The sequence below is a fragment of the Gopherus flavomarginatus genome, chromosome 7, assembly GCF_025201925.1.
Source record: "Gopherus flavomarginatus isolate rGopFla2 chromosome 7, rGopFla2.mat.asm, whole genome shotgun sequence".
NCBI classification, from domain to species: domain Eukaryota; kingdom Metazoa; phylum Chordata; order Testudines; family Testudinidae; genus Gopherus; species Gopherus flavomarginatus.
Window position 1 is genome coordinate 35,271,060 of NC_066623.1, and position 27,067 is coordinate 35,298,126.

The window sequence follows — 27,067 nt, forward strand, 5'->3', positions numbered from 1 at the left end:
ACATTCTTCCACTTGCCGAGGTGGAGTATCAGGAGCGCTCTACGTACCTTGCCAGTGTGGACGAGTTGTGAGTTAGAGCACACTGGGCTGCTTCAATGTGCTCTAACTCACAAGTATAGCCATGCCCAAAGATTTCTCCTTAATTGTTCCTGAAAGCATGGGATTTGCTACCCCCATGCACAGGCCAGCAATTCTGACAGAGCAGGTAGAGGTCAGGCGCCTCTGTGTGGATTTTGGCTCTTTCATCCTCCTGATCCCAACCCTCACACACATACACTGGGCAGGCTACATCATGAGGTCCCTTGGTCACTTAAGAGGATGCCCACTGGGGAGGGGGCTTGTGGGAGGGATGATCCAGTGTGGGGCTAAGTTACCTATAGACCCAGATCTCCACAGCTAGTGGAGGATGATTAGTCTCTTGTCCCACCAGGGCTGGGAGAGATGCTGTATGACAGTCAGCTGGCCCAAGACAGGAGGAAGCTACGTGCTACCCCATTCTTGAGCCAAAGCTCCCACACGATCACTCCACAGCCATCCTCCACCAAGCCGCATCCCACCAAAGCCACAAACCCCATCACTCCCGAGCGCCATCACACCAAGCCACAGCGCCTCCCCTCCCCAGTACCGCGAGCACCCTAGTACCCCCCATCATCCAAAACCACAGCGCCCAGCGGCGCTAGTCCCGCGCACCCACGTCGCCTGAATCATGCGCAGGCGCAGCGGACCCACCCTCGCTCCCTCCCTCTCGGCTGTGCCCGCGCCTCTGTGCGGGGGGGAGGCGGGAAGCAGCCGGCGCTGGGCGGGGTTTGCGAGTGCGCACCATGTTTCCCCGGTCCCGCGGCCGCGCTTTCTTCCTTTCCTTCCTCGCCCGCCACTGGGCAGGGCTGCTGCGCACGGGTCTCCCAGCTCTCCGGCATGGCAGCGCCCGGGGCTGCCGCCACGTGTGGGGAGAAGCTGGGTATGTGACCCCGGACAGGTGAGGCTGGGCTGAGCAGCGGGGTGCGGAGCCCTCCTGCGCCGGGCCGGGTGAGCGGCCACGTGCGCTGGCTGCGGCGGGGCGAGGCTGGGCTCCCTGCTGTATTGGCCGTGCTCACTTGGGGGCCACCCACGTGCGGCTGAGACCCGACAGTCAGCGGCTGCTGGGCTGGACCCAGCAATAACAATCCTTCTCCTGCCGGTGTGGCGCTGTTCAGCGGGGGCGGACACGGCGAACCGCTGCCCCGTGTGGCGCCGTTCAGCGGGGGCGGACACGGCGAACCGCTGCCCCGTGTGGCGCCGTTCGGCGGGGGCGGACACGGCGAACCGCTGCCCCGTGTGGCGCCGTTCGGCGGGGGCGGACACGGCGAACCGCTGCCCCGTGTGGCGCCGTTCGGCGGGGGCGGACACGGCGAACCGCTGCCCCGTGTGGCGCCGTTCGGCGGGGGCGGACACGGCGAACCGCTGCCCCGTGTGGCGCCGTTCAGCGGGGGCGGACACGGCGAACCGCTGCCCCGTGTGGCGCCGTTCAGCGGGGGCGGACACGGCGAACCGCTGCCCCGTGTGGCGCCGTTCAGCTGGGGCGGACACGGCGAACCGCTGCCCCGTGGCCTCAGTAAGGGCCACAAGGTGACGAAGAACGTGTCGAAGCCCCGGCGGTGCTGCCGCAGAGGGCGCCTGACCAAACACGCTAGGTTGGTTTGTGCGAGACATGATCAGAGAGGTCTGTGGCTTTGGCCCCTATGAGAAACGTGCTATGGAATGGCTGAAAGTTTCCAAGGACAGGCGTGCTCTGAAGTTCATAAAGAAAAGGGTTGGTACTCACATTCGGGCCAAGCGAAAACGTGAAGACTGCAGCAATATTTTGGCAGCCATGAGGAAGGCTATTGCCAAGAAGGATTAAGCTGCAAAACTCCTGTAACTCATTAAAGTGTGTTCAGAGAACAAACAAACAAAAATAACCCCATAATCCTGAGCTCTCCTGGAGCACATTCTGTCAGTAGTGCTCAAGACACTTTACAAAAGAGGGATCCCATTGTACAGGCAGAGAAACAATGAGGCACAGGGAGGGAAGTGACCTGCCCACTAGGTGCTCAAGGGCAGGTCTCCTGAGTACCAAGCCAGTGTCCTAGCTGCTAAGTTGCACTGCCAAATTCAGCTTGCTGCTCAGTTGATTTCATTTGTGGAGTATTACCAACCGGCAGGCAAGCAATCCCAAGACCCTTTCACAGCCTGCAGCTCCTGACATGAGGGTTGGTTTTTGAGGTGATTTATTGCAAATATCTAACCTGGGTTAGATCTGCGCCTAAAATCAAATTTCTGTGAATGCATATAGGGATGAGAAGGTAACAGGGTCTGTTTATCTTATTTAAAAAATATCTGCATGGGCTTGAGTCAGTGCTGTTGATACTAAAATGTTTTGGGTATTTATGCTGATGTGTCTTTTCTTTCAGGGAAGATAATGAAAATCTGAAAAGGGCAAGAAAAGCAAGCATGCAAAATCAGAAACTTGCTTCTTCCTCTGAGAGGTTGGTGTTAACAAAAATGTTGTTAATAGAAAGTAGTCTTATGAAAAATTTTGTTGGTTATATGATGCTTGACAATGAGTAAAAATATGCTGAAAAGTCCCTACCCTGAGTCTATATATATATATAATTTTTTTTTTAATGAGCTCTTAACTTTTCTAGCACTTCTTGTGGCCAGTAGCATGCTGCTTAGGCGGTGCCATGAGGCTCTAAAGCACTTGTCTGCACTCAGTGGTGATCAGCTATTGAGGGTCACTTTATATCTGTGATAATGTTACACTGGAGAGTATTTGCCTTGTAAAACCTGTGTCAGGGAAGTTGTATTAATTTTGACTGATAAGTTTTTGTGGTATTTAGCATTCTTTAACTGATATTAATGCAGTGATATTAAGTCATCTGGATGCTAATACACTTAAATTAGCATTTGTCCACACATAACCTACTCCCCTCAAGCCCACTTAATCTTCTGGAACTTTTCTTTTTAAATATTTAGGTTGGCTAACTTGTGCTTGCAAATACCATGACTGTGTGCTTGTTTGGTTGTACAAATGACCTGCAGGATGCGTAACTTAGAACTGTAACTTATTTATTTGTATAATGGCAGGGCCAAAGAATTTCCATAAAGTATCAAAGTCCCATTGTGTTAGGCACTGTTCAGATAAGTAATAAAGAAAACAGTCCCTGCCCCAGATGGCTTACAATCTAGGTGTCAGGATGCAACTGATAGTCATGTGGACCCTACTTAGTGGGTGGCAGGGAGGAAGAGGTAATAAAACAGTTTAGCAGAAGAAACAGCAGTCTCAACATGCTTTCCCAGCCAGTGCCATGTACTAGAACTTGTAGACATGATAGAGGTTGACTTTAAAATGAATAGGATTATGATTTAATAAACTGTAGGCCCAGTTTAGCTTTTTTAGTGTGGAGGAGTGCCTGTAATCTCTGTACCTGTTTTATTTCAGAGCCCTCACAGCAATTACAGGGAACCAATGAACTTCCCTCTGCGAACTGGGCTTGTGAACTGAATTTTGATTTCTAGGAGTACTTTTAGATGTGTAACTTTGTTTTTCAGATCAATTGATTACTTTGTGCATTTCTGTAAATTATTCTATGCAGCATATGTGGGGAAATTCCATTTAATAATTACAGTGAGGCAAAGAGATCAAAGAATATTTGGTCAACAAACCCTGTTTAAGTGGAATTCTTTGTAATGTTCACTTCAGGAAACCTCATTATTTCTTTCACAATTCAAATGCCAGCTGTTCAATATGTATTAATTTAAAAGATGTCTAACACTCAAGATGTGCTGTGCATCTCTGCTCTGTTTAGGGTACCATAACTGGTCTGCAGCTTATGCATCCATAAGGGAAACAATGTAAACCAAGAGTCTCAGCGGAGCAAAGAGCTTTCTGCAAAATGAAGACTTGACAGGTAACTCTTCCTTAGGCTTTGAAGAGATCTAATGAGCCTTAAATGTGGGAGCAGCCAACGAAGCACATTCAGTTCTGTCTTCAGAAGAAAGCTGTTGTTCTCATCTCACTAACTTAGGAAATGTCTCCTTTGGGCTGAGCTCTGTAGATGTGAAACAATATTTAATGCAGTTGGGATGTGGGGAGGGGAGAAACCTTTGAAATTTCCTGGTGTAAATCCCTCTATGAGCCACAAACAGTGATGGGCAAATTGAATATTTGATCGGTAATATTCAGAATACTCAGCCTTTGTTGGTATTTGAATGAGGTGCCTGCTGGGGTAGCACGTCCAGCCTGGGAGTGCTAACCAGTGCTCTTCTAGCTCAGCCTGGCTTGTAGCAGATCGCTAGAGGAAATGTTTTTCGGTGAGGCAAGACCCAAGTGAGGGGACTTGAGATATACACAACTCAAAGGAATGCCCATTTGGAGGTATTTCTCTTACACACGTTCCAAAGCATAGAAGATCTGTTTATTTAATCCAGCAGTTGTCAGCTGCTCAGTGCAGTTCTGTGCCTGTGCTAGTGTTACACTGCTGGGAGAGAAATGTGCCATCAGAGTTACCTGGTACTGCTGGTATTGTTCTAGTGCCCGTCAGTGCCAAGTTTTGATAGCACCTTGCATCCTTGAGAGTGGAATAACTCTCTATAGAGTTAGTCCTAGACTGGATGCAAACAGAATCATTTCCGTGCTGCACTGTAATATAAAATGTGGCTGCAAATGCTTTTTTTGACTCCCCGATCCACCCTTCTGAAAATGAGGCGCAGGGTGGTTAATTGGCCAATCATGGGATTTTTTCGTATAAAAATGCAGACGATCCCCACCCCAGTTCTTTTTTTCCTGTGAAATATGGATCTTTAGGGCTCCACTGGCTGATTTCATTTGTTTTTTTTTCTTTTAGTTACAGATAAAAGCCTTCTCAGTTGGACTGATCATTGCAGAAGTGAGGCTAGTGGGGGCAGCAGTAGTTGCCTGAAGAGAAGAGAGGAACTGTTGCTGTTGCTTTAAAGAGTGACTGCCAAGATATTTAGAGAGGTGGGAGTGAGCATGTGAGTAGTCCCATGCCTTGAATGGGACTATTCCTGTGCAGAAGTGTTTGCAGGGTGGGAGTCTAGTAAGATAAAACATGAAAGGTGGGGAGAAGGATGACATGGATTGTTGGTTTCCTCTCACCCTTTTTGTTAAAATTGTACTTAAAAATAAATTCTAGGCTTATTTTGTTCCAGTTTGTTTGTTTAACCCTGCCTCCTCATCTTGTTGAAATTAGTCCTTTAACCTTGGAATTCCATATTTTGGCTGCACCATAGCCCATTGATCACTTCTGCCTGCCTGGGGTTAGTGATCAGCAGTTCCTTGTGGGAGGGAAGGGGATATTGTGAGGTGGCTGTGCCCCATGGGTGTGTGAAAGTCAATTCCAACTCCTCCTGGGTGACAGGGACTCCTTAAAATCTGCCCCTGGGATGAGGAAGTGCCAGGTCCTTCTGTTTCATAGGGGTGAAGGCGCATGCTGGGTGCCTGGTAACCCATTCTCTACTGCCTTCCCATTGCCTCTGTTTCTGGTGTGTGCAGGGGAGAGATTCTAGAATCCACTCTCTCTTCCCCCTGCCATGGAGCTCCTGCTCCTTGTAGGAGATGGGCTTTTTAATGTGTGTCCTGGAAGGAAGTAGTCCTTGGAATGCGCTTTCTTCTCTGACATTTGTAACGTTGTGTCCTTGGGCAAGTCACTTAACCTCCCAGTACATCAGTTTCTTCATCTTAATCTCTGAGGCAGGTAAAAATATATAATATAATAAAAAGGGATCATTAAATCATCTATGACCTCATGTGGCTTGTGAGTTTAAATTAATTAATGCTAATAAAGCATTTTATGAGTGCACCGGAAGGTACTATAGACACCACACACAGGGAAGACAGTTCCTGCCTCAAAGGGTGTCCTTTCTAAATGTTTCCCCCCCTTGTATGGAGTTCCTCCTTCCCAAGTTAGGGAAACAGACTATATGGAAAGTATGGTCAAGTGCATAAAATAAACTGAAACAAACAGAAAAGCATTTTGTTTTGAGCAAGAACAGGGAGTCCCAAACTGGTACACGTACCCCTGGGGGTATGAGAGGCATCTTTAGGGGAGTACACAAAGAGAAATTGTGTAATGGTGGATTTTATTTATTATTTTATTTATTGCATTTTCATAATAAACTACTCAGATGAAGCTATAAACTTGGTGGGAATTTGCTATATAAAATCTGGTAGTTAATTAACTTCAGTCTGTACCACTGAGAACACAGATGCACAGAACCTTCACCTCCAGTCACCCTACAATGCGTGTTCAGTTACCCATCAGTTGTCCATTCTATCTGAGCTCAGCACTTAGGTTTTTTTTTGGTTGTATACGTCTCACTATATCTGTATGTAGCAGTGAAATGTGGACAGATGGCTAAAGACAGGTAGTGTTAAGAATACACAACATATTAGTGATGAGAAGGGTAGGGGGGTACACAGTCAGCTGATAGATCTGGACGGGAGTAGGCAATAAGGAAAGTTTGGGAACTTCTGAGCTAGAACAATATTTGTAACAGTAATTGTTTTTTTTTTTTTAATCCCCTGAGTGACTCAGGTAGGCAATTTTCCCTTATATTGGCTTTAACATGAGCACAAGTTTGTACATTGTGTGAGAGCTTGTTTATGGGATTGATGGTTGCTCTGCCATGCTTGAGAAGCCACTAGAGTTTTGATGTAAAGGCTGAAGCTTCTATTGATCTCTGTTCTCTTTTTTTCAAAAGAACAAAACTAGAACTTTCCATGCAAAAATACCTGTCATATATGAACATTAAGTGGTAAAGTACTGATTTGGGAAGTAGCAGGGGTGGCACATGCACTCTTTCAGACCTTATATGTATGAAGCATTAGTCTTGATTCACCTACTCTTCCTACACTACATCATTTCTCCCCCACTTTAGATACATATGCAGCACTATGTTACCTTCTGTATACAAAGTAAACAGTTTACGAGGGGCACTTAGATGAAAAGCATTCACTGCAGAAGAAACCATTGTGAAAATGTGCTGGTAGTGACAGGAATTTAGAAATGAATTAAAATATTTAATGCTTTTCAGGATTATAGCACTAAATGGTGTTCCACTTGATTAAAAATCCCCAGTCAAATACTTTACACCTGGAAACGCACTTGTCAACTTTTTCTTATCCAGTTGGAAATTGACCTTTGAATCAATACTCTATAAATTATATACACAGAAATTTTCACTGCCCAAAGTAGTTAATATTGGAAAACTTGTAACCATTTACTCAGTTGCTAACTTCTGAAATAGATTAATAGAGTTTGACAGATCATATGAAAAATACAGAATAGTTATACTGTTCCCTAAAAGACACACTTGCACAAGAAAGCATGTGGTATATAGACAATTTATACACCTCAGTAGGTGTTTGAGAAACTGCTGTGATACAATTTTAAACTATTCCTATCCTTCAGAGCTGAACACAGCTCACATGACCAACCTTGTGGTTGCTCCACCTCAGACATGCAGCACGAAAAAGCTGGGGAGGGCAATTACCTGAAGTGAGGGGCAGAACACTGGAAGCTCTTGTTCATAGTGAGAGTGATGATTTCAGCCTGTCTGTTCCTTCAGGGGTCAAGGTGGGTGAAGCTCTCCCTAGTCTACTTGCTTCCCATAATTGGCCCAGGTCTCAGATGGGTGAGTGAAGATTCTCTTCCAGGCCCAGAAGCTCTCAACATTCTTAGCTCCTGCCTCCCTTTTCACAAGGCTGAGGAGAGGGAGGATTATGTACCATCCTCTGGGCAGATCCACCAGATTTAGTCTTCAATATACATGGAAATGGATCAGATGGTAGGGTAAAATCTCCTTTGTGTTCCTGCTGATCATGGCTTTGGAACAATTGAAGAGAGAGAGCCCTTAGAGAAACCACTGAGGTTTGATGCTGATCTTGGTGCTGGCTGGGACAAGACATTAGGATATTAGTGCTGTATAGATTGCTGTGCAGTGCAGATGGGATTGATAAAGCTCAGTCAGACTTACATCAGTGCCTAGATGTAAGAACCACACCATAAATTGGGAGACAACAGGCAGTCTAATGTGAAGAAAATATCCAAACTGGAATAAAGCCAGGACAGTGGGGTTGATATCCTTTGCTTTTGTGCGTGGAAGAAGTATCATGGGATATCATTCGATAAGTTTTCTGTTGATGCTTTACAAACTAAAAGACATTTTCCATCACAGAGATATTACAATCTAAATTTGACTTTTAATGGGCAAAAGTGGTCAGGTTGTCTTACATCTCATCTAAAAAGCTTTGTCTTATCCTTGCTACTCTACAGTATTGTAGCGCATAATGGAGTTAGTTAACTGGATTAAATATATTCCAAGGTTAGATTTGTGTGTCTGTGTTCTAAGGATTTAATACTGGAACTTTATAAATTCTGCATTTCCTATAATTACTCTCTCAACCCTTTAACAACATCAGCATAGATTTTGTGTTAATTCTCCCCCTTTTCAAATTGTTCCAGGCAATGAAATTATCTTGTTTGCTGCGGCCTCAAATGGATTAAAAAAAATAGCTTTTTCCTGCTGGTGACTTCAAACAGGAGCCAGTTTCCCCCAAAAAAGCTCATAATTCAGATATATACCTCTACCCAGATATAACACGGTCCTCGGGAGACCAAAAATCTGACCACGTTATAGGTGAGATCACATTATATCAAACTTGCTTTGGCCCCTCCTGTTCCTTGTTCCCTGACCGCCCCCTCCAGAGACCCCTGTCCCTAATCACCACCAAGACCCCAATCCCCCTGTCCCTGACTGCTTTGACCCATATTCACCCCCGTACCGCCCCCTGACAGGCACTCACCAGCAGCGGGGGGAAGCCTGGCTCCAGCCCCCCCACTCCGCCACCTCCCAGCCATGGTGCTCCACTTCCTGCTGCTGGTGAGTGCGGGAAGGTTGGGAAAAGGATGCCCCCCCGCAGTCACCTGCGGCGGGAAGCGGAGTGGTGTGGCCCCAGCTGGGGAAAGGTTCTGCACTCACCAGCCCGGCGGGAAGTGGAGTGCCACGGCTGGGAACTGGCAGAGTGGAGCTGGCTGGGGCTGGGCTGCTCTGCTTCTGCCACTGCTGGTGAGTGCGGGGGGTCCCTTCCCCCACGCCCTCTCCTGCAAGTGACATGGCTGGGGCCGGGGCGAGAGAAGCAGAGTGGGCTGCTCCCAGTCCCCTGCTAATCCCCTGGGCCACTCTGGACTGCGGGGCCCCCAAAAGTGCCACAGCCCTACCACAGCTCATGCTCCCCAGACCCTGGAGGGGAGCCCCTGATCGCCTCTGACACTCTCTGCCCCTTATCGAACCCCCTGGCCTAGTCCGGCACCCTTAACACGCTGCTCAGAGCAGCGTGTTAGAGGTTTACCGGCTTGTATGCGAACTCGCCTTATATCGGGTTGCGTTATATTGGGGTAGAGGTGTAATTGGACTATTCCATATTGAAGAGTAAATTTATCCCTCCCCTTTGCAAAGCAACCAAAGCAAATCAGTCTCGTAAACTTTGCAGACATTGATTCTCCAGCCAGAAAATTTAATTGTAGCAAAAAGTATTGATTATGAAATCATTTCCACAACCTGAAAGTGACAGTACTATACCATTCTGTCTTCATGCGACTGCAAGGTGACATCACAACTTTAGACAAAAGTGGAAGGATTACATACAAAAGTCTGTGTTCTTATATTTTTGCCAGGATCTTCTAATCTACACCAAAGGTTTGTAACAAACCTAGTATGCAAGGAGTGCCTGTTGCCTCAAACATTTTGGGGACAGTAACATCTTTTTTTCCATTGGATAAAGCAGTCAGTTTAGGTTCAGGGTGAAAGTGTATGATTGCACTGACAACAGTTGAAAGAAGCCTGAGCTAAGGAGCTATACAAACTCCAGGTCTTAACTGATCAGGACAGAAACTCGAAGTGCATTAGTATCACTATACTGACCAAATTCTAGCTTGGGTCACTAAAGTACCTGGGCAAATTCAGTTGGAGCCAGTATTCTTTTTCATTTCCTGTCCTGTGCTGTTTCCTAGCATTGTTGAGTGCTGAATGGCTTCCACTTTCTAGTCAAGTGTCAGTTCTAAGTGCTTGATTCATGGATTAGAAAACCTATCTGAGGCCATGGCTACACTGGCGCTTTACAGCGCTGCAACTTTCTCACTCAGGAGTGTGAAAAAAAACACCCCCGAGTGCTGCAAGATACAGCGCTGTAAAGCACCAGTGTAAACAGTGCCGCAGCGCTGGGAGCGTGGTTCCCAGCGCTGCAAGCTAAACCCCATGAGGAAGTGAAGTCCGTGCAGCGCTGGGAGAGCTCTCACAGCGCTGGCGCCGTGACTACACTCACACTTCAAAGCGCTGCTGCGGCAGCGCTCCCGTGCCAGCGCTTTGAAGTTTCGAGTGTAGCCATACCCTGAGGTAGGCATACAGGAGTGGAAGTCAGCAGGAGAGAACATGTTCCTGTGTCGCTAATTGTGACCTTACAAGAGCCTGATGGGTATCTGACCTTGTGGTCTGCATATAATCTAACCTAAGGTCAGGAAGCAAGCATCTGGCAAAAAAGCCAGCAGACCTCTGTCATCTCAGGCTTCTGTGCAATTTCACACACCCTCAGTTTTCAAAATCCCAGGGGTGTCAACTGGGGTACCACAGGGGCATGCTGCAATATGCGGGGCAGGGCAAATTGAGGCACGTCAGGATGTTACTGAACTCTTCACTGCCCCTTTGTCCACAGTCTGTCAGTAAACCACCTGGTATGATAGATCACTGCCGCTAACTTCCTGACAAAGGCCCTGTTCCTGTCTTGAGTGGGGCAGGGGCCCATGAGGGGAGTAGGTTGAGATGCAGGGGTCAGGCTGGGCATAGGCCTAAGGAACCCATGGGGGTGGTGGTGCAGGCCTGTGCTGGAGACAGGCCCATGAGGTCAGCAGGCCAGGGTGAGAGTGAGGTGGGCTTGGAACAGGGCCCTGTGAGGGGACCCAGTGGGGGAGGGGGGCGGAAGGCAGAGCACAGGCACGTGCTGGTGGTAATCGGGGACACGTCAGGGGAGCAGGCCGAGGCTCGGGCGGAGGAGTTGGGCACAAGACTGTAGCTCACCCCCGCCTAATTGAATTTAGCCCCCGCGCTGATTTCGAGAGAGAAAGCGCGTGCGGGCAGAGGGAACGACCACGTATCGCGAGAGTTCTCCAAGAGAACAAGAGCTGTGGCGTGGCGGCAGTATGCGCGGGAGAATAAGGGCTCCCGCGAGATCTCGAAAAGACAGCAACAGGTTGCAGACCCAGGTAGGTAGCCTCGCGACATCTTAAGAGACAGCGACACAGTGGGAATTCGTCAAATCTCGGAGAAGCAACAGAGTGTGTGTGCGCGCGCGCAGTTATCTCGCGAGAGCGCAGTGAGATGTGTTTGTTTGTGGGGGTATCGCGAGAGGTGGAGGCTCGCGCACGGGCTGCAGCCACCTCCCCCTCGCTGGAGCCGTTGGTGGTGGTGCGACGGCGGACGGAGACGCTATCGCGGGCCTGAGGTAGGCGCGGGGCAGGGATCCGCTTTCGCCGCCATGTTAGGAGCTGGTGTTGGCTGTTTCTCCTCTCCCTGAGCGTGAGGGCAGCGACGGGGGCCTGGACCAGTGGTAACCGGAACGGGTAGGCCGGGCCCTACGGGAGGCGGTGACAAGCTCAGTGGCCGAAGCTTATGGGCGGGTGCGTGTCCCCGGTGGTGTGGGGTCTGATGGTGACAAAAGCGGGCCTTCAGCCGGCCCCGCGGGACAGCAGTGCGCGTACGAGAGCCAAGCAGCGACTTTGGCTGGGGGAACTGTACTGCGCCCCCGGTCCGGGCCGCCCAGCAGGCCCCCCTGCGCCGCGCTGCGGCCCTGGCTCGTGCGGGCCTGGTTTCCTCCATTGTCGCGCCTTGTGGCGCGCGCCCCCTCCCGCCGGCTCGGAGTACTGCGCCCTGCCCTTCTCCCTGAGTGAGCCGTGTGGGCCCTATCTTCCCTGTCGCCCATGCCGTGCTACTGCTGCTTCCCTTGGCCGGTCACAGTGCCTCCTGCGCTGTACCGCGCTGCGCGTCCCTGAGCATGGATCATCTCGCGGGGCCTCCCCACCGCATACCGTAGTCGGCAAGCCTCTGCTGGCCCCGATCGTATTGCACCTTGAACTTCCCCTTCGCCCGTCCCCAGGCACAGACCCTGCTGTATTGTGCGAACTCCCTGACTCTGATGACCCCATAGGAGTGAGTGCGGGCCTGGCTTCTGTCCGCTGTAGGGGCTGCCTGCTTCCCCCCCCCCCCCCAAATTATTCCTCACTGTGGTCACGCAGCATCCTGCTGGGCCCCTTCCGCTGCAGTTCAGTGCACTCACTCTTCTCCAGCCTTTCACCCAGCCCCGTACCATGTCGTGAACCTGCCTCTAGTTGCTGTGGGTACTTTGCCTGTGTTCAGATCCCGGGACCGGTTGGTGACTCAGGAACGCTGGTGTTTAAGCATATAAACTGTGGCCTCAGGTGGATGTGCACATGCCCCAGGTGAAGTTTTTATTCTTCACATATAGACTCCGTGGGGTGAGCAGCTTGCTTCATAAACACACATTCTGAGGCTAAACAGCACATTAATACACATGCCTTCTGTTAATAACATCTCTGAAGGCTGTTGCTCCTGAGGACTTCCAGAGATGGTGATGTGTATCCTGGCCAAAGGCAGAGAGAAAATATCAACTTTAAAAATATATCTTTCTACTTTGTTTCACTTTCATGGAATTTGAACCATATGTGTGCTGCAAGTACTGTACAGGCATGTTTAAATCTTTGCCTCCTGGGCTAAGAAATAGAAAACTTTTCAATTACACTTTAAAAATTATAAATTTCCTTTTAATAGAATACCATTAACTTGAAATGTAGTGGACTTCAAAAAGTGAGCTGAAACTAACTTAAGTGTTGCACATATCCGTCAGTGCCCCCCCCTGCCCCCCCACTTTTTGTGGTTCTACAGTTGCATTTTCTTTTTTAGATCAAAAGTTGCCACTAGAGAGAGCCAGCCAAATAGGCAACCAGGGCCCTGATTTAGCAGACATGCATGTTTTAACTTCATGCACAGGGCCTGAGTGACAACATACAAAATGCTGTTAAATGCATAAAATAGAAAAAAAGAGAGATTATAAAGCTTTGGAGTTATTACTTTTAACTTTAGGTTAAAAATCCTCAGACAGAAGTATGACTAAAAAAGTCGAATGTCCTATTTAAATGTTTATTTGCTTTACAAAGCATACAGTTTGGGCTAGAACTATCTGATAGTGCCCTAAATACAGAAAGTAGTAAAAGCTTATTGTTTAATGGTCTTTAGCTATATTTAAATTAAAAAAAAAGTTAGTTTAAAGAAGTTTCATTTCATGAAGTTCAGGGAGAACATAAGGGGTTTTGTTTTTCCATCAAGAATGATATAAGCAGCTCACATCTAGGAGACTTAGTATTCTTTGTTTAATTAAAAGAAAACCCCTTAATTACTGAGGTTTTTTTAATAGGGTTACCCATCATTGGTGTCTGAGCACCTTACCTTTATTTACAAAAGCATCAGAAGAAAAATATTAATCTGTCTCTGTTTCAACATTTGATACTATGTGAAAATTGCAATACACATACTTGCCTTAATCTTTTTCTGTTTACTTTTTTTTATAGTTTGTTAAAGTCTACTGTGGTTTTAGAATAATACTCCATATATCTAAACAATGAGGAGTCCGGTGGCACCTTAAAGACTAGCAGATTTATTTGGGGAAAACCTTTTGTATGTAAAAAACCCACTTCAGATGCATGGATACATGCATCTGAACAAGTGGGATTTTTACCCATGACGTACATGCATCTCAAGAAGTGGGGTTTTCTGTTAGTCTTTAAGGTGCTACCGGACTCCTTGTTGTTTTTTGTGGATACAGACTGACATGGCTACCCCTCTGATAACATGTATCTAAATGTTGACTCAATAATTGCAACATAGGTTAATGGGAGTTGAACCTTTTGAACACATCCGTTCAATCATGACTAATATCCACACTTTATATATAAAGGTAATAATAGGATATTTCAGAAGGAGAAGGTATGAACAACAAATTCTCAAACTACAGTATGGTCTCTTTTTTAAATAGGGACTCTGTTTATAACAGGGTCTTTATTTTGGAAGAGTTCATCTGCAGAGTATTTCATACTTGAAGAGATTACAGTTAGTTGTGATGTGGAAATAACTGGGATGCTACAGGCATTCTAATACCAAATGTTGCAAGAGTAACTGATAGAGTAAAGTACTTACTAAACAGATCCTGCCTACAACTTTTTCTGTTCCCGAGTTTTATCGGGAATATCTGCATCATAAAAAACAGGAAGAACTTTCAAATACCCCAGAATGAATTAGGGAATCATGCTGAACTCACTTCTAAAAATTCATTAACTGGAGAAAATCAGGAACTGATACATTTCCTCCCTTGTTGTTTACATACAAATAAAAAGTGCTATTGAGATAATGTAAAGGAGAAAGATGGGGACTGGGTAAGGTCCCATCTAATAGAGATTTGGTTAGATCTGCCACAGTTATGGGAAGAGACTGCTGCAACCAAACTCATAAGGAGTTGATCTCCATGTAGTCTTTATGTATCTATTCCTCTGCTGCTTGCCTCTGATAGTTGGCTTCTTGATTAGTCCTTTGATCAGCACATAGCAACAAGTAAATAATTCTTAGAAATAAGTATAACTGCTTCATACTATTTCTGTGCTTTCTCAGTTTTCGCACATGTATTATTATGCTGTCATCTTAATTTAAATGGGATTTTGGTTTCAGCAGTAAAACTGTTGAATGACCCATCAAGTTGTCGTCTCTGCAAGTAAAATATGTGCCAGCAAGTTCACAAACAGCATTTTGATCTCCTCAGGAAAAAAATTTTTTTGGTCTAATTACAGAACTATCTGTAGGTATGGAGTTTTTGCATCGTTTCTATATCCTGGTGTGCAAGAGATGTTAGGTTGGGATGTCTGTATTATACCGCTACTTCTATGAGTGACTGTTTCTGATTCAGTGGTTTTCAAACCTTTGTATTGGTGACTCCTTTCACACAGCAAGCCTCTGAGTGTGACCACCTCGTATAAATTAAAACCATGGTTTTTTTTTACATTTAACATTATAAATGCTGGAGTCAAAGTGGGGTTTGGTGTGGAGGCTGACAGTTCGTGACCCCCCCCCCACGTAATTTCACAGCCCCTAGTTTGAAAACCCCTGTGTGGTCTAGGTATTGTTTTTAAATAACAACTGTTATTTACTCGTTTAAATCTTCCATCTCGCTTTCAAAATTCTTGTTATAAATTCTTTGTGTAACTGTAGTGCATAGAGACCCTAATCAAGGTTAGGACCTCATTGTGGCAAAGTGCTGTGTAAGCACATACTAGTAATGGTCTGTGTTACAGTGAGCTTAAAACCTAAGTTCCCCATCCTGCAATGGCACATGCACAAGCTGACTCTCACTCCTGAAAAGAATCTCATGTTAAGCTCCCCTTGAGTGCAGAAATTTGCTTGAATGTATCTCATTGCATTCCCCTATATTCAGCATTGGTGAGGCCTCATCTGGAGTACTGTGTCCAGTTTTGGGCCCCACACTACAAGAAGGTTGTGGAAAAACTGGAAAAAGTCCAGCGCAGGACAACAAACATTATTGGGCTAGAGCAGATGATTTATGAGGAGAGGCTGAGGGAACTGGGATTACTTAGTCTGCAGAAGAGAAGAATGAGGGGAGATTTGATAGGTGCTTTCAACTACCTAAAAGGGGGTTCCAAAGAGGATAGATCTAGACTGTTCTGAGTGGTAGCAGATGACAGAACAAGGAGTAACGATCTCAAGTTGCAGTGGGGGAGGTTTAGGTTGGATATTAGGAAAACCTTTTTCACTAGGAGGGTGGTGAAGCACTGGAATGGGTTTCCTAGGGAAGTGGTGGAATCTCCTTCCTTAAGGATTTTTAAGGCCTGGCTTGACAAAGCCCTAGCTGGGATGATATAGTTGGGGATTGGTTCTGCCTTGAGCAGAGGGTTGTACTAGATGACCTCCTGAGGTCCCTTCCAACCCTGATATTCTGTGTTTCATCAAGGACTATTGGATGTGAAACTGCATGAAGGTATTTAAGAAGCCAACTCAGAGTTCCTCCTACACAAATGTTCAGGTCTCGAGCAGTCCAGGCAAACAATGCACATTACAACAAAGCTTAAACTTGTTTTTCATAATTTTAAAAACAATACTAGCTGCCTATTTAATTTAAAAAACAGCAAAAAATATCAACCTCCCTTTCCATTTCTTATAAGTAGTCTGGAAGTTTAAATTTCCTCAGTGTGATAGGTATGCTTGCTTTGATCTGCTTAGCTCTTGGCAGTCCAGGGACTCCGGGCTGCTGGCCCCCTGCTGCCTGGGGTTCCTAGGGACAGCTCTCTTCCCCCATTAGGGAATTTTTCCCTGAGAACCCCCTGTAACATTTTGGGAACCACTGCCTTAGCTGGAATACTGTTTCTAGTTCAGGGTGCCATGCTTCAGGAACAATGTGAACAAATTGAAGAGAGTCCAGAGGAGAGCAGCAAAAATGATGAAAGTTTTAGCAAACCTCAATTATGAGGAAAATTTAAAAAAACTCGGTGTGTTTAGTCTTGAGAAAAGACAGTCAGGGGATAGAGGAGTGAACCTGGTAAGTCTTCAAACATATGAAAGACTGTGTAAAAAGGATGGTGATCAATTGTTCTCCATGTCCACTGAGGATAGGAGTAGTAGTAATTGGCTTAATGTGCAGCAAGGGAGATTTGGGTTAGGTGTTTTAGGAAAAGCTTTCTAACTAGACAGTTTAGCGGAATACGCTTCCCACGGAGGTTGTGGAATCTCTATCATGGCAAGCTTTTAAGAACAGTTTGTCCAAACATCTTTTGGCATGCTGCCTCAATGAGCTAGATTACCTCTTTAGAGCTGGAGGGGTCCTGATTTCTATGGTTCTATACAGATTGGATTTAACAAACAGGATTGAAAAAGGGTAGAGGCCCAAGGATAGCACTGATAAGGTAATGCAGTTGCATAGGCTAGCTTGTTCACACAATGAATCTGACTCAGTTACATTTTAAAATATCTCTTATCTGTATTTCCCTATTTTCAACTTTTAAAAATTCTTGTGCCTGTTTCTTTTTCTTTAGCTCAGCCTCTTCATTTTTTAAAAATCTCTTTTTCTAGGATTGCTATTTGTTTTGAGTAAAGCCTTTGCTTACAAAAAAGGAGTAAATAATGGTTTTCTGGTTGTCCCCTTGTTTGCATACTTCAGTACAACAAAAATGTATGCCTGGAATTAAAACAAAACCTAAATGTTACATATGACTGAGATAGGAAGCAGGCATCTTATTTTTTGACAGAGCTGTTTTGTCTCTACATCCATGCTGTCTTAAACTTTAGCTTGAAGTTAAAGTTTCATTTTTTAACATTGATTTGACATAACTTATTTTTTGTTGTGATAAAAAAGTAAACAATAGAACTTCTTTTACAACAGTTGAGGCACTGTTTTCTGATGCAGTTATCTGCTATGTAGCATTTCCAGGTCTCTCACTATAGCTCTGATCGTGCAACCTGTTGTGTCTGTGGACACAGAATGGATAAAAATGGATTATTAAAATAAATACATTAAAATCAATTTTCTATTTAAACTATTTTTATTAAAATTAATTTAAAAAACGTTTGAAATTGTCAACCTGTGTTAAGACCTAAACTTACTATGATCTGTTAAAATAATTTAAATTAAATAAAATTAAGCAGTATGGCTCTGACACTGAAGTGTTAAAGAAGGTCAAACAACTGAACTGGTTGAAGTCACCGGCTAAGCAACTTGAACCAGAATTTGTTGAAGTGTTATACTATGTTTTGACAGAAGTAGCCACTTCGACAGATATGGAGTATTTTTTTTCATTTATTCAAGTAGTTCCATTCAATTACTCATTCAGAGTTGAAAAATAAGTTGAATTGAAAAAGTAGGAAAGCTTATTTTCTTCTTCCAATCTCAGTAAAAACAAGTGAGAGAGGCTGAATCCTGCTAGTTCTACAGTGGAAGGGTTTGGTGACCAGAAACAATCAGTTCAATTCACTAACAGAGAATACTCTCCCTTTGTTTTATTAAATCAGTTTTAAATGCAAAACATGTTCTGATAAATTTTCTTGTGTCCAGCACAGTTGAAGTAGATTTATTAAGCTAATAAACGATTTTAAAATGCTGTTTTGTGCACTTTTAATTTCTGCTTTTCATCCACATGCAGCTTAATGCAATCTCATAGTAATCTATAAATAAGAAATGCATCTTTCATCGTTGTGACATATTCAAAATGTAAAAATTAAGAATATAAACAAATTTAAGAAATAATATAGCTTAACCATATGTGTGTATCGATAGTGTATCCCTCCTGTTTAGCAAACCATACCAAATTTAGTGTAAAGGCTTTAATTTGCAAACTAAACAAGTGCAACAACATGTCTTAATGGTTACAAATGAATGAAACTCCTCCTTTCCATAGGAGATCAAAAATTATAAATGGAAAACCAAGATTAAAATCAGTGATTGGATTGATTTTAAACTAATGCAGTTTAAATATGCCAAACTTAATCCTCAGGCTTCTAGGTACTGGGTTTATTTTTCAAGCCATACCCTTTAGAATTAAAGATTGGACAACAATTAAAAAACGTCAGCTTAGTTTAGTTGAAATTAATTATAATGTGCTTCTGCTTAAACGAAAGAAAAATACAGAGATTGTTGTAAAAGTATTAAGAACTGTATTAATCATTCATAAGTTAGAACAGGTAACTTTCAGACTGAACAAACATCAGTCTGTTGCATCTGATTAAAATCCTAAACACCGCACAGATTTTTGGCTCCCTGCAAAAGTGAAACCTGCCTCCTATTAAGAGAGATTACACCTCCATTATAGATGACTTTTTTTAAGGATTGTAGGATCTGGCTTTATATTACTGTAAGTTCTGTTAATTATATTTGGGGTGTGTGTATGTGCTAAAATTAACATTTGAGAAGAGGACTTGCAAAGGTTTTTAACATGTAAACCAGTTATTTTTTTGTACTTCATCTGTTCCTGGTTCTCCTGCCTGTTTTTGTGACTTTATCACATTTTCCTATGTTTCCTTTAATCCTTGTTACAGAAACTGTAGGTGTTAACTGTTACTAAAAGTTTTGTTTGTTTTTAAATTAAGTTGGAGGAGTTCTTTTAAGTCCACAGCCTATTCTTTCAGTCTTCCATAGGAAGAGCCAGTTTCCTTACACAGAACAAACTTTTAACAGTGGTATTCTGTTGCTGGAAACAGATGTAGGAAAAAGAGTGTGCATATGTCTATAGTTCATGGATTATTGCTGTGACTAGTAAAACAGAGTTTGAACAAAGAACATAAGTACAAAAATTGAATTGGAGATGGACAGTTATGACTTTTGTTCATATTGGAAATGGAACAAGTAAATTGTGGCTGGAAAAAATGATTTAGTAAACAGCTGAAATAAACCTGTGTAGATTTATTCTTGTCCACTCACTTCACAAGGTGAGGCAACATGGATGTGGAACATAAGATAGACATGGAAGCTTTTGTCTAATTTTCAAAATGTGTACAGTATTCATTATCAGTTTATTTTGGTGTTGCATATTAGTACTGTTAGTGAAATTAGTCAACACTTTCATTAAAATCTTTATATCCTCATGGTTGTGATTTATTGCTATCTGAATTTTGGTACAGAGTCTCAACTAGAGACTAGGGTTTTTATTAAACTTTTATTAAGAAGTATTTTCAAGCATGTGCAAATGAACTTCAGAGGCCTTATACTCTTTTGTAAATTGAAACCTTTATTAAACGTTTTTTGGTGACATATGTAGATTACGTAAACATTTGTGCCATAACATGTGTATCAGGCCTTAAAGACTTAGAGTTATAATATTCCTTAATGGAAGTTGTGTGTGTATTTAGTAGGTCTAATTTTTAAGGAGAAAATTTACACACAGTTTAACACATTAGACTTTGAATTAGCATGTCAAACATGAAAACATTAAGCTAGGTTACAGTTTTGGCTTTAACTCTTGTTAGTATCTCTTTTTAAAGGAAGCATTTGTCAGGTAATTTAGGTGAAAAAATTGCCTTTAAAACCACTAAAATGTTGTTTAATGTATTCTCATATTTTTATTTCAGTATTGGTATTTTTATTTAACCCTTTCCCTATAAGTGTTTACAGTACTATACTGGTGCAGGAAACCCAGAAAGTGAAACTGACTAGAAACGAAAGTGAAATTGTTTGTTTGGTTTTCGTTGTCTAAACTGAGAAACAGTAAAACAGCATGAACTATGAAATGTCATTTAGATTTTTAGAACTTTATTTTAATAACCCAAGGTATTTACACAGGTAAGGAAATGAATTTTTTTTTAAATATTTTCAGCCTAAGTATACCTTTAAAGATGCTGATGTTAAGGTTTATATGGCCGAAGATTGATGTATCCTTAGAACTTAGACTTATATAGTACTATCCATTTGCTAAAGTAGAACTCTTAATGATTTTCATGGGGAATTTCCACTGAAAATGGATGGCACAATATAGCTGTCAGACTTCTAAATGTTTAGAAACAGAGTATGAATACTGTTTCTATATTAAAAAAGAACAAAAACCCAGTACTGTTTGAAAATCAGCATTAATCTGCCTGTGTATATGGCAGCTACACATTCAGTATGGTTCCAATTTTTCTTTTTTGCATTTTGTCAACCTTTAATTAAGATTGTTTGACATTGTTCATGTTTATCTGTAGTTAGTAGCTCTTGGACTTTAAAAATGATATAACATTGAAATAGCTTTTACTATAAACTCTCAAAGTTTGATATTATCCATTTTCTGACTATAAATCTTTATAATTTATAAATTTAGAGTCCAAAACACATCTGTCCCAATTTTAACTATACTGGGAACAACACTTTCATAGCACTACGCTTCGAACTGAGCTAAATCAATCCTCAATTCCTTCCACTGCTTTGATCAATCATGGTCATCTTGTTAGTGTGGCTCAGTTGAGGGCACACTCACTTTGAAGTCAAGATCTTGGGGTACAGGTTCATCAGGACTTGTCAATACCAGGTATTGACACTGTACTGTAGTCCTTCAAGGGCCTGCAATGTTAGAAATGCTGTCTTTTGAATGAGATGTTAAACTTGACCATGTGGAAATTAAACATCCTTTGGCTATGAAATTAGTGGCTCTTATTTCTGTCATTCTGTCCCCTTCCCACTTTTGATCTTAATTTACAAACAAAAGACTGGTGGCAATCATCAGGTGGCAATGATATAAGGAAATATTTAGAGACATCCACCCAGACACATAATTTCCCTTTATATTCAACTTCTTGACAGTTAACAAGGATAAACATTTATAGTATGTACACAAACTACTAAAAACCCCACAGTTCTGTCAGCAGTGGTTTCCCATGTAATTGTCTTCCTTCATCCTCTCCTGAGTTTCTCTCCTTGCTATGTCTCTTCCGGTTTTGTAGTCTTCATTTCTGTTTTTCTGGCTTTCTCTTTGCAGATCTGGAGCATCCTTGCAGTAACACTCTGCAGAAACAATTTGTTTGTAGAACCAGGCTACAGGGTGAAACTCAGGTTCTGCTACTCAAACGCTCTTGCTTTTGTTCAGTGATTTTCTGACCAAAGCTATGACAGTAAACTAATAGTCAAGAAGTGTGGCAGGAGGATTAGCAGTGGATCTGCTTTTGAGGGAAACATTGCTTTTTCAATAGTACTGTAGGTAACTTTGGTGTCCTGTTCAACTTCTAGTTTAAGCAGGTTCTGATGTCCAAAGCTATGTGCGTCAAGCTATTGCTGGGCATATGGCTGTATGCTCAACCTTTGTTACCAGTTTCTAACTCACTGTTTTGCAAAGTTTCTTGATAGACCTTAAGAAAGGCACTATTAAAAAAACAAATTCTGTCCCATGCTACAAATGTATATGTGAACTGTACTTTAAGGGTTTAAATTAATGCAGATGTATATAAAATGAAGTAATTTTTACTTTGTAAAGTAGTTTGTGAAGTACTTTGAAGGTAGTATGAACTATTAGAGAATGCTACTACCAATTCTATCTTGAATATGAGCAAGTCTGAACATTTCTCTGATACTTTTAACATTTAATTGGCTCTTCATTTTACAATACAGTCCAAAATTGTCCCTTTTTTATAAAGAGACCCCTGGAACATGTTCAGTTTGGGTCTTGGATCTTGCCATTTCACCTAGCCACCGGCCTTCTCTGTCCCTCCCTACATTCTTGCCACTGAATAATTTATTGTGCAGCTATTGTTGTCTGGAATATCCTTCTACCTCTCCAGATCATTTGCTCTTTCCAAATAAGTTTTTCCCATGCTGCTTAATCTTATAGATCCCACGTGAAATTTATGTCAATTGAGTGCAAAAGGCTGCAGATTTTTTTAACCATAGGTAAAGCAAAATTATACTCATAACTTTGGATGCATTGACGGTGGTCCTTTGTATTGGCTTTATGTATTATTCACATCTATTATAGGATTCTCTACATCTCTGATATAAGTCATAAATATTTGGTAAAGAATTAATATATGAGACATAAATAACATCTTTCGCCCCAGAGGATACCAAATTGCTTTAGACTTAAAATATTTTTTCACCAATATTTCTACTTTAGTCACCACTGAAAAATGGATTTAAATTCAGTATGCAGTTGTGAGGATCACACACTTGTAAACCCCGGCTTGTACTTTTGAATTCTCCTAGTATTGAGAATGTGAAGCTCTGCAAGGCTAAGTCCCTGGGGTGTGCTTTAGAGATTCTCCACTGTTCATCTCTTCAGAGGAAGACCCCCGCTTCTATTCCCTTCTCACCCCAAAAATGGCCCTTCTCTGACAGAAGGGTGCATGATTTGGGGCTGTATGATTTATATTCTTTTCTCTGTTGCAAGGCCATTATGTTTTTATGGGTGAGTGGCTATGCAGGGGGGGCTGAGTGGCCCTGCAGGAATTCAAAGGGTGTATTCTTTCCAGGACCCAAATGTGGTTGTCCTATGCTACCAGAGAAGGGCATTCATATGGGGAGTTGGACTGCTTAGACAGCACATGCCACCAGTCTGTAGAGGTATAAATATGAGGGGAAATACACTACCTCACTTCTCCACAAAAATGAAATCCCTTTGAAATACAGCATCTCTACACTGGAATAAAACAGCTGTCAAGAAGTATACAGAAACCCTACAAAACAATGTAGGAAGTGAAGAATACCATATCCAATTGAAACTACAGAAGAAATGTAATTAGGCAGAATATATTACTCTGTTGTAGTATCCTCTCGAGGTCCTTTCCAGTCCTAGAATCTATGACTCTGTAAATTACAGATTATATTCATCTCTTATGAAAAATGCTGAGGGACATTTAACAACCATCGTGGTCATGATCTCAATTTTAAGGCGCATCCAAAAGACAGCAGTATCATCAGTGTTTCCTAACAGTGTGTTGGTTCAGAACTGATGGGGATTAGGGGCGGGAAGAATAGCACCATCTTGTGATTTACCAATGCCTCTTCCTGCAGCAATAGGGTTTTCCTTGGACGTCTCCAATCCAAGTACTGACCAAACCTGGCCTTACTTAGCTTGAGATCTGATAGCACAGGCTGATGTGTTATGGCTGTGGTATAGTGAATAGATTCATTTCATATGTGGTATTAACCATATAACTGCAATTTTAGCAAGAGGTCTTATTTACTTTCTACCAAATTAAAACTTATTTTTCTTGTTCACATCTGTCTTCACTTCAGTAATTTGATTTGATTGCATAAAGGTTGAATATTATGTTTGGTCTTATTTACTAGATCTTATAGTAGACACTTATAACTTCCCTTTCGTCCTTTTCTATAGTGGTATAGTTTTCGTTTCTAAATGTGTATATACCAAATTCATCTTGGTTTCCATGGCTTTTTGTTTTTTGTGGTCTTCTGGAACTTAGCATAGTGAAGTAGGGTGTATACAAAAGCATTAAAGATCACGGCTTGTGTGCTAGTAAACTTGAGATGCTTTCTAACATCTAAAGCTTCTGAAATTCACTTATCTTCAGTATGACTCATTTTTTGTAGGAGAAGACTAGTTTGTATAGGAGGAAAAACTACTGTATTTTTATCAAGTAATATATGTAGGTTCTGAGTACATCTCAAATCTGTTTAAGCTATGTAATAAAAGCCTTGTAAGATTGAGATCTTAAATGTTTTTTAGATCAACATGATGCATAAGTTTAAAACTGCATCTGTTTAAAGGGATTTATGACTAAAACTGCTTGTTTTTCTACAGAATTGTCTGGTGTTTCTCAGCTTGAAGAAGATCTACAGTCATTATTGATCCTTTTTTCTTGGCGTTACCATTTTGAAGTGAAGTTTACCTTTCTAGTGTGAGCTTTCTTTTCAGCCATCTTTAAAATTTTGATCCATAAAGTAGACAAGCTATAGTTCTACAATGTCCAAGTCATTCCAGCAGTCATCTCTAAGTAGGGATTCACAAGGTCATGGGCGTGACCTATCTGCAGGAATAGGCCTTCTTGCTGCTGCTACCCAGTCTTTAAGTATGCCAGCATCTCTTGGAAGGATGAACCAGGGTACTGCACGCCTTGCTAGCTTAATGAATCTTGGAATGAGTTCTTCATTGAACCAACAAGGATCTCATAGTGCACTGTCTTCTGCTAGTACCTCTTCCCATAATTTACAATCTATTTTTAACATTGGAAGTAGAGGTCCACTCCCTTTGTCTTCTCAACACCGTGGAGATGCAGACCAGGCCACTAATATTTTGGCCAGCTTTGGTCTGTCTGCTAGAGACTTAGATGAACTGAGTCGCTATCCCGAGGACAAGATTACTCCTGAAAACTTGCCTCAAATCCTTCTACAACTTAAAAGGAGGAGAGCTGAAGAAGGTCCTTCATTGAGTTATGGTAGAGATGGCAGATCATCTACACGGGAGCCACCATACAGAGTACCTAGGGATGATTGGGAAGAAAAAAGGCACTTTAGAAGAGATAGTTTTGATGATCGTGGTCCTAGTCTCAACCCAGTGGTTGACTATGACCATGGAAGTCGTTCTCAAGAATCTGGTTATTATGACAGAATGGATTATGAAGATGACAGATTAAGAGATGGAGAAAGGTGTAGGGATGACTCTTTTTATGGTGAGACTTCGCATAACTATCATAAATATGAAAGTGAGTATGACAGAATGGGTCGTGGTCCTGGTCCTGAGAGATCTCTTTTTGAGAAAAAGAGAGGTGCTCCTCCAAATAGCAATATTGAAGACTTCCATGGATTCTTACCGAAGGGTTATCCCCATCTGTGCTCTATATGTGATATGCCAGTTCATTCTAATAAGGTGAGTTATGCATCAGATGCTTCTATTTTCCTTTACATTGTAGTATCTATTCTGTTTTTACCTTTTTCTTTGACTATTTCTATAGCCTAATTACTTTTAAAATCTGAAAATTTGAGTGAAAAAGGCACTTTGTTTATTTACAAAGTAATTGTTAATGAACACTTTAAACCAGGGCTTTACATTAATATTCTATTTGCCCAGATTGCTTAACTTCAGACCAAATAGCTATCATCTGCTGGGATATCTTATTTATATTTTACATCCTACATGTTCTCTTAACCACAAACATCTGGCATTTAAGCAGTTTTTTTGGTGTTTTTGTTTTTGGTTGGTTTTTATTTTTTTGTTTATTTTTTGCAGTGTATCTATTGTGCTATTCAGGAAGCTAGATTCAGCTCTCCTCCACATCTGTCTTGATTGCTGATATATATATATATAGTTAAGATGCATTCTTGCACAACACTGCTTTTTTCCTTGTCCCTGGCCAAAGGGAAAGAGTTAATGTAGAGCCCTGGAACTTATTTGCAGGAGTATAATTCACATTTTAGATTAGCTCATTCTTGCCTTTTTAATTTCACTTTAACACTCTATCTCATACTATGGCTGAAATTTGTCGTCATTTTTTCTCCTTTTTTCACAACTTTCTTAGGCACACTTCAGACTCACTTTTTATTGTCACGTGTTGCATCTGTCCCTTTAGAAGCTCAGAAAAAAATCAGTCTGCTGCTGCAGTATCCTGCTCTGTGTTCCTGGTAGCGTTCTTTTACTTGACTTGCTACTAGAGTGGATCTTCTGGTATATTTATTTTTGATCAGACTTCCCTCTTAAATTATTCATAATTATAGTTCAAGTCTCTGACAAGGTGACAATTTACCCAAACTGGCTTATTTGCTCAGATATTATTTCAGAGCTCTCTTAACTTCAGCTTTTTGGTTTTATTCATTCTTGCTGATTTTCAATACACTAGGCAGCTGAATTTTGAAATTGGCTTTCAGTGCCCCTCCGGTCAAAATCAGTTACATTATATTTTTTAATTTGAAGGCTTTGGGGAAGATTATTCAAGTTAAGAATACATACATTTGCCTTAAAATTGATTTAATGTGGTGGTATTGTTACTAACTTTTTCTTTACAGTAACACCTGGAAGTATTACCTATTCCTGAAAACATTTTAAAACAATATTTTGTGTAATACAACTAAAATTAAGAAACCCAAAGTGTCCATATAACTTGAGAATTTAGCTGTTATATTGTATTTACTAACTTGAAAAAGCAAATACAGGTTTATGAATTATTACTTCAGGTAACTCCAATCAGGTTTTTTTTCTTTATTTGGAATTTATTTTTGTAACTGATACAAACAATAAACAACAAACCCATAGTTATATGAAAACATCTTATATGGTTACAGAAGTTAAATGTTAACATCTTGAGATACTTTATAATGGTATCTCCTGTTATAAAGGTTCTTTTCAGTGCTTTTGCTTACTCTATTCTGCTTGCTTTTGTTTTGTCCAGAAACGTGGCATAAAAGAAGCCAATTGTGAAAGGAAGCTTTTTTTAAGAATATGAAAAAATATTTTCCCCCTTTGACAGTGTATTGAAAACACTTAAAATTTACAAACAT

At 42.0% G+C, this 27,067-nt stretch overlaps 1 protein-coding gene, 1 long non-coding RNA gene and 1 other non-coding gene across 10 annotated transcripts in view; all 3 read left to right on the plus strand.

Moving 5' to 3' along the window:
- Positions 1-823: 823 nt before the first annotated feature.
- LOC127055675 (uncharacterized) lies at positions 824-5,189 on the plus strand. 4 transcript variants are annotated; one of them, XR_007775527.1, is made up of 4 exons: positions 824-976; positions 2,430-2,504; positions 3,828-3,929; positions 4,866-5,189. It is a non-coding gene; the product is annotated as an uncharacterized LOC127055675 (long non-coding RNA). The 4 variants fall into 4 exon arrangements; XR_007775529.1 differs by having other exon boundaries at positions 824-958; XR_007775530.1 differs by lacking the exon at positions 824-976 and adding an exon at positions 1,649-1,670.
- LOC127056109 (small nucleolar RNA SNORA74) lies at positions 4,445-4,643 on the plus strand. The gene has a single exon (XR_007775749.1). It is a non-coding gene; the product is annotated as a small nucleolar RNA SNORA74 (small nucleolar RNA).
- A 6,006-nt stretch (positions 5,190-11,195) lies between the features above and the next one.
- The window catches only part of MATR3 (matrin 3), a 45,343-nt gene continuing 29,471 nt past the window's right edge, over positions 11,196-27,067 (plus strand). The window contains exons 1-2 of one of the 5 annotated variants that reach the window (XM_050962586.1): positions 11,205-11,297; positions 24,378-25,442. In XM_050962586.1, coding sequence (XP_050818543.1) covers positions 24,540-25,442 — 903 coding nt within the window. In that variant the 5' untranslated portion in view covers positions 11,205-11,297; positions 24,378-24,539. Of the gene's footprint in view, positions 11,298-11,419; positions 11,537-12,506; positions 12,531-24,377; positions 25,443-27,067 lie in introns of those variants that run through there. The other 4 variants (XM_050962585.1, XM_050962588.1, XM_050962590.1 and 1 more) reach the window with 4 other exon arrangements.